The sequence below is a fragment of the Mizuhopecten yessoensis genome, unplaced genomic scaffold (genome assembly GCF_002113885.1).
Source record: "Mizuhopecten yessoensis strain PY_sf001 unplaced genomic scaffold, ASM211388v2 scaffold716329, whole genome shotgun sequence".
Lineage (NCBI taxonomy): Eukaryota > Metazoa > Mollusca > Bivalvia > Pectinida > Pectinidae > Mizuhopecten > Mizuhopecten yessoensis.
Window position 1 is genome coordinate 640504 of NW_018480062.1, and position 21441 is coordinate 661944.

At 35.1% G+C, this 21441-nt stretch overlaps 1 protein-coding gene across 2 annotated transcripts in view; it reads right to left on the minus strand.

Moving 5' to 3' along the window:
* Positions 1-16319: 16319 nt before the first annotated feature.
* Positions 16320-21441, minus strand: part of LOC110443161 (arrestin domain-containing protein 17-like) — a 28232-nt gene continuing 23110 nt past the window's right edge. For both annotated transcript variants that reach the window (XM_021487201.1, XM_021487200.1), the window contains exons 6-7: positions 18186-18288; positions 16320-17558 (exon numbers count right to left, since the gene is read on the minus strand). In XM_021487201.1, coding sequence (XP_021342876.1) covers positions 17287-17558; positions 18186-18288 — 375 coding nt within the window. In that variant the 3' untranslated portion in view covers positions 16320-17286. The remainder of the gene's footprint in view (positions 17559-18185; positions 18289-21441) is intronic.

Sequence of the window (21441 nt, forward strand, 5' to 3'; positions counted from 1 at the left end):
GGAAATGCTTATAAGAAATGATACAGGTATCTTTTTGAAATGTTCAATTTGTTTACATTATCATATATGTTACCTATATATATCTATAAATGTATGTTTGTCTTACTTTTTGTCCTCACCTCATCCGACAAATTGTCGATGTGGCAGACGAACGGATATTACTTATGACATTAGCTTCCGTTGTTTCACGTGACTTGGCAGAGAACAAGCGGAAGGTCATTGACACGGAAGGACCCGCTTCAAAAGGCCATGGTGAACAACTAAGTATGTTGTACACGATAACGACACAACATCAAGTGCCAGACTTTGGATAAGATATGTCGTTCTTGATTTAAAAAGAAAGAAACATATTTAGCTCTTTAGTATATTCTGATGTGTAGCCTATTTGTTAATTATCCAATGACTTCGAATGAAAAAATGCCAACTTAATGTTGATGTGACGTCATAATTATATGCTCCTGTTTCATATGCAATAGATATAAATGAATGCCTACTTGTGAAAGCTCGGATCTGATTTCGACTTTGTAGTGCTATCTCATTGAAATACCATACCGAAGGCACCCAGCAAAGGATTCTGCCCGGTTACATTAGTATGACAACGGTGAACCAGCTAATACCTTTATCCTTAATGCTGAACATCAAGCAGGTAGTTACAGCTACCAGTTTTAAGGACTTTGTTTGTTGTATTCTATGACAAAAGGCATGCTCGCTGTGTATCCAATAGTTAATAGTGGAAATCTGACCATTGTCACACAATTGCAGGGAACTCGTTTCTTTGCAAAGCCCCCTTCTGTGCCTTTAAGGTCTAATTGTTGTTCTAGTTTGATGCTGGCGTACCCTTTTTCCAATTTCAGGTTAGAAATAAACATAAACATGCTGTACTGTCAGATTTATTATGTAGAACTTATACCCACCGCTAACATTTAGAGACGTGGTGAGAAATATGTCTTCACGCTGAAGTTTTATTGAGTTTTGATTGATGTGTTTTCTCTACCAATTTTGTGAAAATTCGCGGTTAAATTGTATTTTGGTGTTTTATTGCTCCCTTATGATATGTTTCCTTAATAATATTATCTTTGACAGGTGTCCTTCGTCACAGACTCCCATTGACAATATTACATGTTTAAATTATTCAATTCAGTTCAATTCAATTGAAAAGCATTTTGAGTTGAAATTTACATCTTTACTTATTTGAGTACACTTACATAAAACGCATATTCACAACACTCTTTCCTTTTTTTATACTAAGTTATGGCTTCTTGACACATCTTAAACTTGGAAAGGGCTTGTTTCCAGTAATGTTAATTCTCCATAGGAGCCTGCCCCCGTATAATTTCTTATCTAGCTCAACTTCTGTTTTTTTTGTTTTCCGAAGAATAATTTTACACCTTTCCGACACCCAGATTTCATAATTTCAGTGAAAATGTATTTTTATGAAGTTGTCAATTTCAGCATCAAAGACATAAGTTCGTTAATAAAAGATGTTTATCTCGAAATTGTAATTCGCAACATAGTATAAATTTCTTTTGATAAATATTTCCAAAACATCGTGTTTATTCATAAAACATAAAAAAAATATTCTCGGATGAAAATGCACTTGCAGAGACACAATTATGAAGAAAAATGCCATAAAATTGCAATTTTCTCCCGTTATATAGTTTTGGATGCAAATTTCCATCAGAAAATCGGATAGAGCTTTACTTGTTTCATATGTGTACCAAAAATCAGCTAATTCCATGTGGTGGAACGTTCTCATATCGCCGCCTGAATGTGGTTGTAAATTGAAAGAAAAGGGGAAATGAGTAACAACCTTGTCTGAAACCCTATTATATAGCTTATTATATACAAACTTTTATATTGAATATCAGAGCGGATATTTTCATGACAGTTTTATGATGTGTAACGACTAAATAAACAGTATCGATATAAAGATTTACACTGAGGACACCCTGATACATGAATACTGTTCTATCTCAAGTTGTCCTCTTCTGAATTTTCTGATCGTGTGGCCTTGTACATTTATCCGTATCTTCTTGTCTTTGTCTATACGTTTACGGAATCATTGACTCGACGCTAGCTATTCTTGTCTCACTTTCCTTGTTTTATTGTCCCATCTCCAAAGCGTTGTGGCTCTGTCAGGGTTGGGACCCTGACTTGTCTCACTTTCTTTGTGCCTGCCGACCACGCCACATCGAATAGATAGATTATCCATATGAAATACTTTATTTTGTTCTAAGTAATCAATCAATTCTGCGCTTCTTGGAGGTATTGAATGTGATTTATTATATTGTCTTGTTATTTTGTGTAATTAGTTGTTCGTTATTTATCACACATTTTCGCATAATTGTACCAAACTACTAAGTATTAGCTGTTTACAGCAATCATCGGTGGCTTGCTATTTTGTTACTTTATCGACGCTTCATAAACCAATCGTTATTGTTTCAAGATGGAGGGTAAATGTGTTGGAGAAGGGTGTCAAGTATACTTCAAGAAACGTAGTGGCAATAAGAACAGAAGTGCACGCAATGTAAATAGTCCACAATATAAATGGCTCCTAGATACGCTGGTGCAACAAGGATTGATGTCAGCAAAGGAACAAGCACTTATTTGCCAGAAGTGCTACATGAAGTATCTTCGGAACAAAAATCAGCCTGAACCTGAACCCGAGCAGAACCAGGAAATAGAGGAAGAAGACGACTCCCCGTCCCATATCCTGCCGTTGCTGACCCTTCATGATCTTTTGAATGGATCATCTTCACACAAAAAATGCTGTCTCTGTCTTGTTACCTTTGCAAGAAATGGAACAAAATCATCAGTCTTACCAAAACGTGCAAGACATCACCTGATCTATTCACACAAACTGTGGTGTCCCACCTCATCCCGCGTCTGCTCCATTCACCTTATTGGTAACGACTTAGATCCGTCTACAGAGGTTGTCCTTGATGGTAGAGGTTCCTTGGAATCTCAGTTACCATCAAAATCGTCCGAAATCATTAATGACCTCCTAGAGGTGTCGCACGTCCTTTCACAGAACCAGTCTGCGTTTACAATAAGCTTTTCTTCTCTTGATGACTCGGCATGCATGGCCTGGACAGGTTGGTCCAAAGATCAGTTCCTCGAAATCCACTCGCACTGTTCCCCATATCTTTCATCTGGTATATATACCAAGACTACACACGATGCTCTATTACTGTTCTGGGTAAAACTGAAAACCGACATTTCCTGGAGTCAGTGTTCTTCTCTTTTTGGAATTTCCAAGTCAAGTGTGTCCAAAACTTTCCACTCCATAGTACAGGCATTAGACACATCGATAGTCCCACAATTTCTAGGTCCGGATCACTTGACAAGAGAACAGTTGCTCGGGCACAATACTGTCTTTTCAGAAGCATTTTTTGGAGATAAAGCCACTGCCATATTAGATGGCACCTATATTTATATCCAGAAAAGCTCCGACCACAAGCTCCAGAGAATGTCCTACTGTGGCCAGAAGAAGAGAAACTATCTCAAATTCATGAGCATCGCCTTACCAGATGGCTACATTCTGGACACAGTAGGACCATTCACTGGCAGCGAAAATGATGCTACAATTACAAAAAAAGTCATGGACAAGCTAGTTACTTGGCTACAACCAGACGACAACGTTGTCGTTGACCGAGGTTTTAGAGATGTCCTACCAGTTCTCGAAGCCTCTGGCCTCAATGCTAGCATGCCGTCATACCTGAAACCCGGTCAAAGTCAACATTCTGACGTCCAAGCAAATCTTGACAGAACTATCACCAAATCGAGGTGGATTGTGGAATCCTATCATGGTCGTCTGAAACACTGGACGTTCTTCCGAACGCAATTGGTGTCTAACAGCTTTATCAATGTCATCGAGGCTTTGCTTCGAACCGTCACAGCCTGTCTGAATGGTATTAGAGGACCGATCTACCAGAGATCTCCAGAGAGAGATGCCAAAGATAGGCTAATGGCTGAACGTATGAAGGACCGTTTGACAACACCGAATGGTTTAGCTCAGAGAGTCAAGACAGATCCGGATCTATCTAGACGGGCAAGGTCCGAGTTTGTCAAGATGGATGCATCTTCCGTACTGTTTCCCCGTCTCGATCTTGATTACTTGAGAACCATTACGTGTGGAACGTATCAGATATCTCTGGCTCCTGGTTACATCGCCGAACATTTAAGTGATGACGGAGACTATGAGGTGTGGCTTTACCAGCACTCCCCAGACCTTCTCCGATGTCAAATACATTCTCGACACAAAAGCCAAACGAAATATAACGTTTGGATACGGTTCACCGTTTCACCCGATGTTGAGGCCCCAATAAAGGACTACTACTGCCAGTGCCCAGTTGGAGAGAGAACGATGGGAATGTGTGCGCACATCTCCAGTATCTTGTACTACCTTGGGTATTACAGGACGCTGGAAAACCCTCGACCATTACAACCACAGGTAAAGAAATTCCGACAAAACTTGAAATAGTTTTCCATGCGGCAACGGAGTGCATATGTCGAAAGTATGTTTGGGGCTCGATATGAAAGATCCCCGTTACCATGTGACTAACCAAACTTATAAATATAGGTATTATACAATCGCCCGTAGCTATGAACACTCCCGTAAATGCGAAAACCAACCAAAATCATAAGGAACACGTTTTGTTTGTTGTTCTGTCTATTTGTCAGCCAATGTCTTCAACCACGGGGACTTGTGAAGTAGCCATCTTGGATTTTTTTTATGAAAAAGTGTTTCTCTCACTTTTTTTCATATCTGTGTACATATTCTCAACATACCGAGCAAATACTCTCGTTTTTTTGTTAATTATCTAAAGAAAGTCGAAAATCGGCAATTCAACCATAGGCTAATTCAACCCAACATTTGAAAATGTTCCACCACTTACATTTTGATGATTTTTCCTCTCATCAATAGCATATTACGTACTGTTTAATAGGATAAAAATTGGTTTGCATCCAACGCCCATAAAAGGGTGTATTCTCTAAAAAACACAGTTTTTGTGTCTAAAATGTTATCATCGAAAATGGCATTTTTGAGATTGTTTCTTCCATAAAACAGCCAAATGGCGCGATGGAAACATGATTTTTTGTCACAATCATGCCATGAATGTATTCTTTACGGTGACCATCATTTGATTAGATTTTATTTAATATTTTACATAACATGCACATTTTATCAACACTTAGACAGCTTCTGAAAGGTACAACTTTGTGGAGCCATAAAAAACAAACCAAGTGACCTAAATCTTTGTACTTTATAGATTTGTGACCACAACGGCATGGGCAATGCACCAAATGCACCACCAAATTTGAATCAGAGAAGGGGCCGTTTTGGAAACTGGCCCTTTCAAATACCTCTCTATCTTAAGTGAATTAGAAGGTGCAGTACGCCCTTTATATGCTATAAGTATATGATAGTAATTGTTAATATTATATATCGTATCTATCATATAATATGTGTTCAGCACCTGTGGCTGAAGAGAATTCCAAGTTCTTTCTTATCAAAATTAACTTACAAATAAGCAATGGCATTTTCCATCATAACTACAGTAAAATGATTAGTTCAGTATATGCAGATTGCTTTGCTGGTAATTTTAAGTCTCCTAGCGTTAAGGAAAGTATCTGTTTTAATCGTTAAGGTTAACCCATTTCATTGTTTTATCAACTGTTGTGCCTATTTCCGATGTGTATGTGCTAACTGTTCATAAAAGAGGTTTTGGTATAAGCATGCAACTTGGCATAAATATTGGATATATGATGACATATTTCATACTTATCCCACAATGAGTTATTAATTAAAAAACAGCTTTTTCTTTTGTTTTGGAATACACGGACTAAAGTGCATCTCCTTGCTCAAAGATGGTGGGCATGGTGATGCAATGTTTTAGGCATTCTTTTTCCCGCATATTGATATTTTTGTCTCTACATGTCAAAAAAAAAAATACTTTTAGTACAGCATTTGCTCCGACGGAAATTCTTAAACTCTTCGTGAAACATGATCAATCGAAGAGAAACATAGAATCATATTTCCCCCCCAAAAAAGGAAATTTATTAATAATGTAGGTTTTAGCAATTTTCAAGATTAAGGCTATCGGAATATGTTTTTGTGCAATAGTGATATCCATGTTTTTTATTCTCATTACTCTGCCTTATCTCATATGCCATTACATTGATTTGACGGTAGTATCTGCTCCGACAACGGGGAAGTTAGCAAATACATTTACATGACTGTTCACATTTAGAAGCAGTCTTCCTCCTGTTCTACTTTCAAGGGTCTCCGTGTTAATTTTTTTGTTTTGTTCATAATAGGTCCTGATTTACCACTATCAACATGTTGCTTTTCTGTAGATTGAGACATGTAACACATATATAAATGTTGCTCTTTGTAATTGGTTTCGCGAAATAATCTGTGTTAAACACACACGCACTTATATAAAAAAGAGTAAGACCATATACACAACAAATGGTGGTTGGGTGTCGTACCAAAACGGGAAAATATGGTCAACATTATGGTAAAATATGGAGAGAAAAAATAAATAGCTCAGAGAGCTGTATTAATGTTAAGAACATTAAGGAACCTTAGTCCGCAATTTCTCACAAGGAAGTGATGTAAAATGGCTCATGAACACAACTCTCGATCATCTATTTATCATTCGTCGTCCCAACTCTGAACTGTTTATAAACACAACCTCAACATTCGGGCACTACCCCAAAATATAAAATTATCCAAGACACTGGAATTTTTCGAAAATCAATGTATAAACATCGCTGTTGATATTTCTTTTATGTTAGAAATGCTTTCTTTTTATAATTTTGTTGTAAGTATTTGACATTCTTTGGTATTCTATCATTGTACATCTTTCCTTTTTGACTGCATTTGGAAGATACGTCCGTATGTCCGTTTGTCCAGGGTCATGTGAAAATAGTGCTGTGCTCCAGTCCCTTGTGGTATCTATATACTATAGAGGCGAAAAGGATTGTACTATAGTCTCCTGCCAGCTCGTGCAACAGTCCCCTGTGTTCATAGTAGCTATTTTATATAACGGAGGCAAGGATCTTGCTACATTCCTCTGTGGTAGCTATATACTATAAGGTAGGCAAGGATTGTGCTACCATTCCCTTGTGGTAGCTATACACTTATAGGGGAGGCAAATATCGTGCTACTATTCCCTTGTGGTAGCTATACACTTATAGAGGAGGCAAATATCGTGCTACTGTCCCCTATGTTAGTTATATATATAATCTTGGGGAGGCAAAGATCGTGTTACAGTCCCCTGTGGTAGCTTTATACTCTAAGGGAGGCAAAGTTCGTGTTACTGCCCCCTGTCGTAGTTATATATATATATCCTACGGCGGCAATGATCGTGCTACAGTCCCTGTGTTAGCTATATGCTCCAGGGGAGGCAAATATGATGCTACTGTCCCCTGTGTTAGCTATATATATATTCTAGGGGAGGCATTTATCGTGCTACAGTCATCTATGGTAATTGTATAATACCTGTGGTAGCTATATACTATAGTGGAGACAATTATTGTGGTACATTTTTTCTGTAGTAGCTATATTCTATAAAGGAGACAATGATTGTGCTACAGTTTCCTGTGGTAGATATGTGCTATAGAGGAGGCAAAGATCATGCTATATGCGTTGTGGTAGCTATATATATGTACTTAGGGGATGCAAGTATCGTGTATACAGACCCCTTTGGTAGCTATACACTTATAAGACAGGAACAGATCGTGCTACAGTCCCATGTACGCATTGTACACATATTATTACATATTACACACAGTACACATTTTACGATAGTTCATACCGTCCTTATACAACATTCCTTTTCCAGGTTATGCCTCAGATTGGTCTAGAGGAGTAGGCTTTTTAATATTTATCACCCATCTTCCCCTTTTTCGCATATCACCTCAGCCCCCAGGGGAGGAAGACCTACCCTTTTTAATCGAATGATTCCAAGGTCGCAATGTGTCTTATGCCTCTCTTTTCATTATTCAGCATTATAGGGTTTCACTGATGAGATCTCAGCTGTTTCCAAAACACGGTGGATAGATTGAACCCCAACGCAAATCTTGGTGGTGTTGAAGTGAAAAGAGGTGGGGTGGGGGCACAAATTTCATTTACACATAGACTATGCAGTCTATAAAGTGTTCTTCATCAAAAAAAGTTTGCATTTTAGGAGATACATGTAGTCGATAGACTGTTGATCCGAGTAGCAATCAATACTGGAAGCGATAATTACAGGAATTAGTAGCGCTTATCGGGAGAGATTTTGGGTAATTGGTGTACCTTGTATATAGAATTAAAGAATAAAGAGTTACCTACAATATACCATCTTAATCAACTTGGAATTAGCCAACAGATATAATATTTTAATGTTTTTCTTTCCCATTTTAAAACATAAGTTCAGAACTCGCTCAAATGTCTCCCTTTAAAATGACCGAGAGTTTGAATATTGCTCTAGTATTAAAGTTAATGTTATTTAAATTGCATACCTGCGTAAAAAGATTTTATTTATATAAAAACTGTACGATTTCCTAGCGTTGCTGTTGTTTTTGTTGTTTCAAACACGTAAGTGCCCAACTGTGCGCTGATGTGTAATCAAAGCTCCCCTGGTCCCTGATTGGCCTTTTAGCTTGGTCGTGAAGCGAGTGTAAATTGCTATGTGTACAAATACAAAGCTTTCATCTACACGAGCAATTGCAAGGTCAGTTCTGTTTGGAGACTGCTATTTCGGCAGTTTGTTCTGACATTACAGTTATCTACTGGGATAGATTACTACTCCATGCTCAATGTGGCCGTTTTCTAATTGGAAGTGTGCAGCGGGGAAAGGGGAATTACAGTGCGGTAGAGAGACAGTGAGTGTGAGTGAGGAGTAAGAGAGAGGGTGGGGAGTAGGTGAGAGTGGTTGAGATGGAAATATTTGATGTTGAGCAAAGACATGCACTTTAGTCCGTGTATTCCAAAACAAAAGAAAACGTTCATATATATATATATTAAACTGATAATTTTACTGTAGTTATGATGGCAACTGCCATTTTTTATTTGTAAGTTAACTTCGATACATGTAAGTAAGAAAAAAAATCAGGACCTGGAACTCACTTCAGCTACAGGTGATGAACACATATTAAATGATAGATATGATATACAATATTAACAATTACTATCATATACTGTACTTATAGCATATCAGGGGGTCCTATACCTTCTTATTCAATTAAGATAGAGAGGTATTTGAAATTGCCAAGTTTGTGTCCAGAAGCCATAACTCAGTATAAAACAAAACGAAAGTGTGTAGTGAATATGCATTTTATATAAATGTACTCAAATAAGTAAAGTTGTAACTTTCAACTCAAAATGTTAATTAGAAAGGAACTTTTTGAGAAAACAAAACACTTTTCATTTAAAAATTATCTGAAAGAACCCCCTGACTTTTTAATAAACGATTTTAAGTGACGATTGAATATCTGTCATTTTCCATTCTTTTATATATGCCTGTTTAGTTTACGGATGTTTTCAAACACAGACAGATTATATTTGTGTTTACCCTACCCTTTTGGTTCCTCCAAAAACTCACAGTTGGTCAAACTTTTACCTTAGTGTTTGCGCATGTAATATAAAAGGAAATCTTTGAACAAATTAAAGAGGTCAAAATCCGAATATACCGGGGCCCAAAAAGGGCCTTATAGACACTCATCCTTTAAAGTTGTATATACAAAACAGTTTCCCGTGTAAATTGGAGACATTTACTGTTTCATTTGCGGATTTTGAATTCATATCCTATTACCTCATATTCCGGGTAATGTAATTGTTACCGTAAATGCTATACTATTACATTAAACATCGCAACGGCAAGCTTTAATACAGGAAAGTATTATTTTTAAGAAAGCACTAAATGTAATATCATTACACGCAGACGAACTCCTCAAGATGGTATCAAGCGGCGCAACGTTCAATAACAAAATTATATTATTCAAATTTATCTTTCTAAGATTACATTAACTATTTTAAGGTAATTTTTGATGTTTTTTTTCTTTCAAACATTTTATTTCATAATTTGGATAGTCCGTGTCGGTATAATAATGACAATTTATTTTGATGAAAGGTACCGGAGCTGGGGAGAAAAGAACGGATACTTTAGATTAATGGTGTAAATATTTTGATTCAGACCAAATTCAAACGGAATACAACAAAACGCTATTTCAATTAATTCAATTCAGTATAATTATGAAACATATATAACTTCTATGAATGTGGAGCCTCGCAGGCGAAGGTTCATGGTGTCTGACTATCTATGATCAGTCTCCCACACCATTGGGTCGCAGGTTCGAGGCCTTCGTGAGAGAATCGCCAAGAACTTACCGCAGATACCCTGGTAACTTTTTTTATATTTTAATAATGATTTGTTTATGACGGACTATTTTCTAAAGCTGGACATTTGTTTTGTGGATACGATTTCCACTTCAGGACGTCATCTGGCGCTAGCGGACGGACATTTTTTCTAGGGGGAAGTAAATTACCAAATGGGAAAACCCATTTTCAAGTCGTTTTCAACTTTTGGGATATTCTGATACTGACATCCCATGATTTTATGATTTATCAGGCCTCCGGTAGGTGGTATAAAGTAGTATATAGATGATAAATCCAGTTACTTCTGAGGTGTTTTTAATAACTGAACAAGGCGGAAATTAAAACATGGTCAAGAAAAATTCAGGAATTTGGCTGAGAGCATGGTGGCGGTGTCACTATTTAAGTGAGGATATTGACTTGCTATTTCTGAAATCAGTAACGCTGAGAAAATATATTTAATTATCAAATTCCACGTGAATATGCTCCATAAAACCCAGGATGTAAAAGACGACTTTATGATATAATATTTCTATTTTCTATATAATGTATATGTATTTATTGCCTGATATATTCTCATCCTAGTTAATGTTAATGCTTAGTTACGCCTTTTTCTCATCAGTTTTGATTTTGTATAACCATATTTTCATGTATCTAAAATTGTTTAATGTATTTAGACGTGTTTAATTCATTTTAAGTGCCTGAGATATTTCATGATATAAATATCTTATTTATATTAGGAAGGTTGATACGTGTAATATTGTATTTCCTTTTTCGGTTTAAATTTTGATGTTCTTGCAGATTTAATATATTCTGTTTGGTTTATCGTCGTTTAACATGCCTGACACAATGATGTGCAAATTGATTTTGGGAGTCTACCAGTAATGTGTAATGCTTCTGCAGTAGCGGACACCTCAACAGCATGGCGTCTCAAGGACGCAATTTAATTTGTCGTAGCCAAGCATGTCTGCCCAAACAAGAGATACACCACCAAAAATAACTGCATGTCAACAAAAAGGACACGATGTACTGAGATCAAAATAAAATCAGATGATTTTGCTATATTTGTCCTTGTCATTCCTTGTCAATAATGCTGTCGACGTTGGACTTCATAGCAATACATGGCTTTGTCAAATTAAATACACATCAAAACATATTAAAGGCTTATACGTGTCATGCAGTTAGAAAAAAAACGAAAAAGAAAAAATAACACGAACAAGTATTAATATCGATACATATAACTTTATATAAACGGTGTATTTTCGTTGAGATTTAGCTTACAGTACGACATATATTTGACAATAAAAGACACGTGAAATTTGTGATGGGTTATCAGGCATACTTGAGCAGTGGATCTCTACGCCACGGTGACTGACTGTCCTTTTTGGCAAGAACGGCGATATACATGGTAATTGATGGGGACTGTCAATAACAGTTACCAGTACCTTCACTTATTTCACGTGCATGATTTCTTAGCTGTAATAGTTCAGAATATAAAGAAGCGAAACTTTCGTATATGGTAACGTCATTTCAATATTTCTTCCTTCCTTTCTATTTCCCTTTCGAACTTTCTTTGAAATTGGCCCTGTCATGTTTGCTTTTATCTGCAGAAGTAACACAGAGCGAGTTTGCTTTAAATGAACATACACTGACCATGCTGTTAATCTTTCCCCCTCTGGTGGACCATTCACAGATCGTGATCAGATCATTTTTTTAATATGATTTTTGTCCGCCAAGCAATTTGATAGATCGATATTGCACTTTGATTAATTAAAACAGTACATTTCATCGATGAGCTTTTAAAGTATCGGCTCTGCACTAATTAAACTTGTGCCTGCAAGGCGAGCCATGTTCCATTTCCATTCTTTTTAATGACAAACGTTATTGAAGAGAAATTCTCTGTTTTAGCATTGTGTTATAGCAGTTGTCTATGTATGTACATACAAAGCACCGAACGATTTTATTTGCAGAAAACGGAAAAATTCTATGGTAATGCTCGGACTCAATTAAATTATTTGATTTGGTTATCATCATTTTACCTGTGTTATATTATAACGTCATACCTGCTATAAAATATGATGTCACTAATTTGTTTGTTGCAATGTGTGCTGCTCTGACGTTCTCGAAATTTGAAGAGAACAAGAAGATAAAAACGCGAAAGAGTAAGTTTTGCTTTACTTTCATCATCATAACGTTTAGTTCCAAAAACAAATTTTCAGTCATATATGAACCCTTACCTCTGATATATTTTTTAAACGTTATATAACTGATACTGTAGACATTTACTGTACTTTCCGATATGTTTTCATTGTTTTGATCTTAGTATCACTTTAAGTCCTCAATTAAATAATAATCATAAGGTGAAGTATAGTGTTACTTTATTTGGGATTTTGAATAAACAAACTAGTTTTAAGTAAGCGTTTCGTTACTTCGTATTTGTAATAATTATTCGACAGATGACGTAAACATAATTGCTCGCTTGGTACTTCAACCAAATATAGTTTACTGCAAGTCACATCACCTGAAAGGTTCGCGTGACAATCTATTACGTCGATAAAGCGATTTGTTTGTATTTAACATAAATATTGTTTTGGCTTCTCTACACAAGGAAATTATATTGTATGGTTTAATGTAAATGACCAGTTAACTGACGCGTTATATGCCCACTATATCATTACTGACACGTAAATACATTCTGAAGAATAAATCATATTTTTCAGTGAGGTGAAGAAATATCAAAACTATAATGGAATTCATCATTTGATTTTGTATAAATAGCATCTTGGGACCAATCTTGTTGAGCATTATTTTGTTAAATGTAAGATCGGTCACAATCTCGAAGGGAATGTATGAGCACACCATATCAAATTAACAAACAACCTATTGATTTATTGATGACAGCTAATCTTGACATCATAATGGCATTTGATAGATTAAATTAAAAAAATCCTTGATACTGAGGGAGTCATATTTCTGCAATTTGCCGTCTGTTGTTTCAGACACAAAATAAATAATTCACGAACTAATAGTGTTACTTGTGTGAGAGTCATGTACCAGATATTGTGGCGTAAGCAATTCCGTGTTAAGTGTTGACGTCACACAGATATGGGTCAAAATATAAATAACATGAGAGAGGGGAATGCGAAAATAATATAAATATACCTAAACAATGTAATTCAGCGAAATCAGGATGACATTGGATCAACAACGTGCCTTTTAAACAAGGCGAGTAACAACTATTTCAAATATTTAATTGTTGTATTTTATCACGTTGACCTGACATACAAATAGTTCCAACAGAAAGCTAGCTGATTTTGATAAAGATGATAATTTTGGCCAGGAAGTAAACATAGCAATTCCAAAGACCATGTAGGTTCACGCTATCGCTTAAAACTATCAAACTATCCCGTCTTTTCGTATTGCAGAGTTATCTGCACTTGTGAGCAGGGATTGATTGTTACGTCATTTGTTTGTGAGAGTAACGTCATCAATTTTTGAGAAAACGACGTAATTTTCTCACACAAACGAATGACGTAACAATCAATACCTGCTCACAAGAGAAGATAACTCTGCAATACGCAAAGACGGAATAGTGTGGGTCTGAATAGTCACCTACCCAAGATTGTCCAGATAAAGGGGAATTCATCATATGGAAATATTACCTACCACATTTTAGTGAAATCCTTTCTATTTTCATGTATATACTCAAGTAAATATAGTTCTCTAGGAATTAGATAATATATATATATATATACCGAATCAACGACGTTATATTGAGGAGATTTAGTTCAAAAGGTGTTGACAGACAGGGGGATTTACCAGAGGATAAATGATTTTGATATAGACAAAGACTATCATTACTTGTCACATAAATGATTTGCTACAAAAATTGTCAACTTAGATTTTAATAGGAATGCACTCCTTATGTCGTATTAAAATGTGTAACAGAAAAGCCGACGTGACACTTTGACAAAGATCTACCATGGTGTGGTATAAGAAGAACATTAGGAGTGGAATTTTTGCTGGGTGAAGTATCCGTTCAAGGGAAGGTAAGAGGGTTCTAGCTCCCCTCAACTCTGATTCTTGCGAACGATAAATGTAGATACATGTAATCTCTCACGACGGAGATGCCTAAAATGATGATGATTGTGATGATGATTGTTATTCCGTCTTTGCGTATTGCAGAGTAACTTCTCTTGGGAGCAGGTATTTATTGTTACGTCATTGCTTTGTGCGAGAAAATTACGTCGTTTTCTCAAAATTTGATGACGTTACTCTCACAAACAAGTGACGTAACAATCAATACCTGCTCCCAAGAGAAGATAACTCTGCAATACACAAAGAAAGAATAGGGCAATGCTTTTTGTACGAATTGGAATGAAAAAGGCTCTATAATCCTGTGGAACACTGGCATAAGACTGATGTGTTATACCATATTTTCCATATCAGTACCATCTTCTTTATAAAACGCGTTATAGACACTCCGGTATTATAACAATTCAGGATTTATTCATATCAGATAAAAACCTCTGTTTGGGTTTGTGTATGGATATTTTAGATTGAATACGACCTTCCTTCTCTGTATTTCTAGTGGATATTAAAGTGGTAACTAAACAGCAAGATCAGATTATACAAACGTCCATACTCATAGATCTTCAATGAATCTATGATAAAATGTCATTTGTGTGTCGTTTACATTTTACGGCATGCTGAGTTCAGTTTGATATTCGACAGAATAGTTCAAACATACAAATACTCATGGCATGTATTTTATAGCATGAAATGTTCGACATGGTGAGTCTGTCAGTGTTAACCGCAATCATAGCCTTAAGGAACATATGTATTCCTTATAAGTGACTGGTTGGGATATTTGTGAACAGGAAAAAGAAAACCATAACTGTTGTAACCTTTCATACTCTTATTGTTTAGATACCTTACAATTCATTATGAGGTCGGTTTAATTAATCTAAAAAACAAAGTGTTTGTGTTAATTTAGGTTATCTGACCTTTTATGGATTTAATTTTTAATATTTCTGGCTTTGTAATTTTGAAAATATAAAACATATAGTTAAGCAAAAATATTGTAAATTACAAAAGTAGATTGGTGTAATTATATACATCGTTCTAATTATCAGACAGAGGTTTACACTAAGGTTTAACTTGGTTTTGATTGATTCGTAACGATCTCCATACATTGTTTACATTTACAAATAACTAAATAATGTAACGCTTATATGATAAACAATAAAAACAAAGTTTCTACTTGATACCATAAATACAATTTATCCATGGTAAAACATAATAGAATGTATCAATGATAAACAAGGATATAATTACCTACATTTGTATGATAAACATAAATACTTCAATGTGTCGATGGTAAAAATAATAGAATTTAGAATGTAGCTATGGTAAATAAAGATAATACTGATCTACCGTTATAGGATAAACAACACAATGATGTGTCGATGGTAAAGATAACAGAACATAGCTAAGATAAATAATGTAAATGCATCCGCATTCATAAGATCAACAAAAGTATAAAGTGTCGTTGGTAAAAATAATACAATGTATCTTTGATAAACAAAGGAAAATTCGGAGAATTTAGCTATGATAAATAAAAATAAAATGCATCTACATTTAAAAGATATCCAATATTACAATGTGTTGATTGTAAACAATAATAGAATGCAGCTATGAAAAAGAAGTATAAAATTACCCACATTTGTATGATTACCAATAATGCAATGTGTCGATGGTAAAAATAATAAAACGTACCTATGATAAATAAAGATACAATATATATACATTTGTATGACAATAATATAATGAACCTGTGGTAAAACTATATATATATATATATATATATATGTGCGTGCACAAACAAGGTTACAATATATCTATGATAAACAATAAATGCCATAATTGTTTTCAATGGAAAGTGATAAAAATAATATATATGTATATATAAACTATGAAACAATAACAGACATAGGATATTTTGTATGCATTTCCTGGTGTATTCCCCTTTATAAATTATACCAACCTACCTTGTTGATAAAACAATAATAAAAATAGAAAATCCTTTATTGAACTTTGTGTAGCTTACAGTAATAATAAAATACCAGCCGTGATTTAATTTGGACCTAGTTCCTGTATAAAAGAAACGCAAACAGCATCTGGCATGTTCCTTACCCTCGACAACGGTAAACATCACCAGTATTCTAAAGACGTTCACTGAATCAGACAATACCAAGCGCGAACAAATACTTTCTTTTGGTTAGTGTTATACTTTCATTACTATATTACAATAGATAAGACGACTAAACTACGTACCGATCAACGATACAGACAATGAACCACATACATTAATGATTACAACCCTGAACCTGCTGGATTGAAATGAATCGTCACTATTAGAAAGTATGCCTGCAATCATTATGCCAAATGACGAAATTTAGTATGTCTTTCATACAATACTGACATAATTTCATCGCATTGATGACGTGTAACGTCGTACAGGCTGACGTCACTTCCTGACAATTGGACGACGTATGATGTTTGCTATAACGATGTCACATCATCACACATCCAATCCCATTGGCCAACTGAAGTGTCTCAACGTCATATTTATGTGTCAAAAACTAACGCCATTCAAAACACATGTGACGTAGTGCATCTAACAGACTTGCCTTTTCACGATACGCTGTAATACATTACGACTCCTTGGTTGACGTTAATCCATCTCATAGTTGACGTATTGTATCAGTTAATATGACGTCACTTTATCCCACGAGTGACGTTTTATATTGTTTTGGCTGATTTCACTTTATTTTATACGTTCGCCTGTTTGACGTCACTTCGTCACATATGTGTATACTGTGACGTTTCACACATCACATTCTGACGTATATGACATGCTAAGCCTGTGATGCTGACGACACTTCGTCGGATTTTAATTTGACACATGGTCTGCTCGTTTCTCCTTTAGTCTTATCCTTGTCTTTCCTACGTTTTATGCCTGGACTTTGGCGCAATTTTAAAAGAATGTCCTTTTCCCTTCGTATATCTCTTAAATCTTCAAAATATTTATATTTGGGTTTAAATTCCTCCTCTTCAGACTCTGCACGCGTACACCCATATATGTAACAGTCTGTTACAGCATCATCCGTCATTAGGGGAGGGGCACCATCTAGGGAAGAAATTCAAATTATAGTGTTAGCATAAGTCATTTATATGCTAGAACGTAACGTTTTGTTTAAACCTTCAAACTACTACCTGCATTGGAAGAAAACACAAGCAAGTTGAGTTTAGTCCAAGCACGAACAAGATTTTTTCAGGCCAAATCTAAGAATGTGTACGGTGTTTTACTATTGTGTTTTGGGTTGGGTATTGTAATTGTGATTGTAGGGTTGCTATGTAATTTACTATTCAATCCAGTGACATGAGTCGTGTATCGACATTGCCTAGGTACATCTGAATGTGGTGATGTATCTGGCACACTGTCTGACACGGTTTTTTGTAAGCATCATTTATGAAGATACAATGATTTATCAAAGAAACGATAACAAAACAACACATCCATCTCGAAATATAAAAACAAACTAAATAAGTTACTTACTTAAATTAGAGTATGTTTCTCGCCTAACTACTTTAAGAGCAACTGTTTTGAAATATACAATCAATCTACTTGACAGAAGTAATTGCGATAGCGTAGTGATTTAACTTCTAGCCTTGGTGAGGCACGTGTCACATAGTAAGAGTACAAACCTAAGCCAATAAAACCAATACGATGAAATTGTGCTCCCTCGCTACTCACATTTATACGACCATTTAGTACACTCAAAGTCGTTATCTGGTACTGTTGCTATGGTTACTGGCACAGCAGCGTATAGCACCGTGTCGGCAAAGCTGGCCTCAACCTACAAGTGGGAGAAAGGATCATATGCCTTATTGTACAATCGAATAATACTGCAATCAAACAGCTATAGAAGATATCAGGAAATATGACTATGTCGAAGTTCTTGGTAGAAGAACATATATGGAAAATGCAAAAATGACGTCATGTTTGGTATTATATCATATAATAATACAAATATTATCTAATGCTTGACACTGCTTTGCAAAGCTTCTATACATAAAATATGACGTCATGCTTGGTTTCAATACATATTATCATAGATAAATGGCAGTGAATATAGGGAAATGATTGGATACATAATTATCATTATAAAAATAACAAATTAACGTAAACAAAATAGCACTTGCTGTTGTAGAATACATATGGAAACTATATGCTGTCAAAAATGTATATAAAATAGGAAGTACCACAAACGTGCGTAGTTCTACATTTATGTAATAGGCATGTAATATTTTCTATAAAAAAAAACCATTTACTCCACAGTGGACTCAAAAATTGGAACACGCCCTTGTTTCAATCCGACGATTTGATTAGCGTATAACACCACTTGCTTTCATCCGAAAAGGAATAACATGGACGGATATTAGGTAATATAACATTCTTGGACTGCAACATCAAACCTTTTTTGAAATTGTTCATAAAACTACCATGAGAATATTTAACATAGAAACAATCTGAAATGACACAACCTCACTACTCACACCATCCTTAACGAAGAGAGAGTATGGTTAATACTTGAATCTAGAGGAAATCCTATAGGTTAATACAATTTTAGAAATGGTGTAAAGCATTACCCCGCCATAACTTAGCAGCATTCTCTGAAATCGACATTATGAAATCCATTACCACCACAACATAGAAACGCAAATAGGTATCGACCTGTACGTTGTTGAACAATACATATATAATGCTTTATTGCCCTCTGCTAATTATCTGTAGAATGCTCTCCCTAGAGACGTATGAAAAGATGGATCCTGCACAAAAAAACCTCACCTTAATAGGAATTCTTCCCAGATATAAATGTATTTTAACTATTGTACTAATATAGGTCATCATTCTTCATGTAAGTTTTGGAATGAAACATAGTTTACTAAATGATCACCGTGCCATTAATAGCTAATAGTGAACCCACTCTGTTCGTGGCTTTAGGACTTTGAATAAACAAAAATACTATCAAAAAAGAGATCATGTCGAAAATATGAATGCGCTGGGCAAATATGATTTGGATCTATCAATGGCTAATATTCTGAAGGAGTTTTCCTGTTTGGTGACCACAACCGGTTATTTTCCAAAATCGAAATGAATCTACCTCTTTAAGAAATTTCGATACAAAACTATTCACATATAGGAGTTTAATTAGAAAAATACTGGGGATAAATGTTCTTTCTTGATCTATTTCATCCCATTCTTGATAGAAAAAACCCATTTTATTCAGATAACAAGTAACTCTTAACAAGTAGACTCGTGCATTTATTTGTCTGTGAGCGGTATCGAATACTCAAAGTATCCAAACTCTTAAATTGACCAAATGGCTCTATCAGTGATTTATTAAAAAGTTAAAATTAAAAACAACGTTGCTAACAGGTCCCCACCTAAAACCGAAATGCGCATCACTAATACAAGCTTTGATAAATCATTTCCGAAACAAAAATCACACCGTGTGGGACTTTTATGAAATCAATAGAGATGCAATGAAATAAAATATGAAAAAAACATGAACATAAAATACATTTATAAAAAAACATGAATATAAAAAACATGAATAAAAAAACATGAATATAAAAAACATGAATAAAAAAACATGAATAAAAAAACATGAATATAAAAAACATGAATATAAAAAACATGAAAACAAACAGGGATTCAATCTGTGAACTTCAGATTGTTATACCATCGCTGTAACCGATTGAGCTATGTAGTCAACTGTATTGTTCTGACCCAATTGTGCTACAGTTATATCCAAACACAAAATTAAGGGGAGGTTACTGTGTTTACGAAAAACCCGAGTGCAGTGGGACAGGGAGCCGTAAGTGGCCAATTGTTCATTGTGGCTGTAAAGGGTTATGTCATGTAGCTCTTAACACCAATACACTAAAAATGTAAACAATCAAATGCGATGAAAATGTTGGATGAAAAACATGTTTCATATAATAAATACTATTGACAAGATTGCATATACAAAAATGGCTACTAGGTGTAGCAATACTCGTTCTTTTTGTATTACGAAAATATAGGATCGGCAGGTAAATGTTATGCTTTATTACCTGTGTTACTGGTCAAGCATACAATATGAATAAGAATACTTATGTTGCAAGTAATATCATTGAATAATATGGCATAGTTTAGATAATATGCAGCGAAACAAAAATACGCCAAACTACTAAAAATCAATAACTTAATAACGTGTTTTTGTTTTGCATTTTTATTAACAACATATGACGAATTGGGATCGGGTGTGTATGCCACCTGGCACATTCAATTTGAATCACCATTACTCCAATATCAGTCATGTCCGCCTTCTCTGATGGTAGATTTTTTTATCTATATTTCGAAAGCAACATTTGCCATTTATGAATATTAAATATAGATAGCATAGTTCAATAACTAAGTTACAAATATAAATTACTGTTAAGACAAATGGTAATTTAAATACCAAAGGCAAAACAAATTAATCTTAGCTCAAGAATGTTTTATCAATTTTGTTGATTCAATAATTTTTCAATAAAAAGATATTACAGTCCATTAATTTCTTGGTATCAACGAATATGAAATGAAAAAGTCCAATGTCGATGTTGGCAGATTTTGTTTACTCTTAACAAACTCTTACTACAAATTGCCATCGTGGTAATAAAAGACAAAAACAATATTCTGTTGCAATTAGTTTGATGTTTGGGCATTTTCTTGAAGAGTTTGACTAACACGACTAGATACCCTGGAGGCGGTCGGGAAACTAATGACATGTTTATTGCGTGTATATCAAACCGGACCGGATCTAAGTGATTAGTTCGAGCATGCGCATTACGAATTTTAATGGTAGTCAATGTTTCCGAAATACTCACAAAACCCAATAGAGAGAAACCAGCGGTTGAGTATACTGTTTTTTGTTTATAGTCCCGTAATCAAAATTACACGGACATCTAATTGCATTAATTGA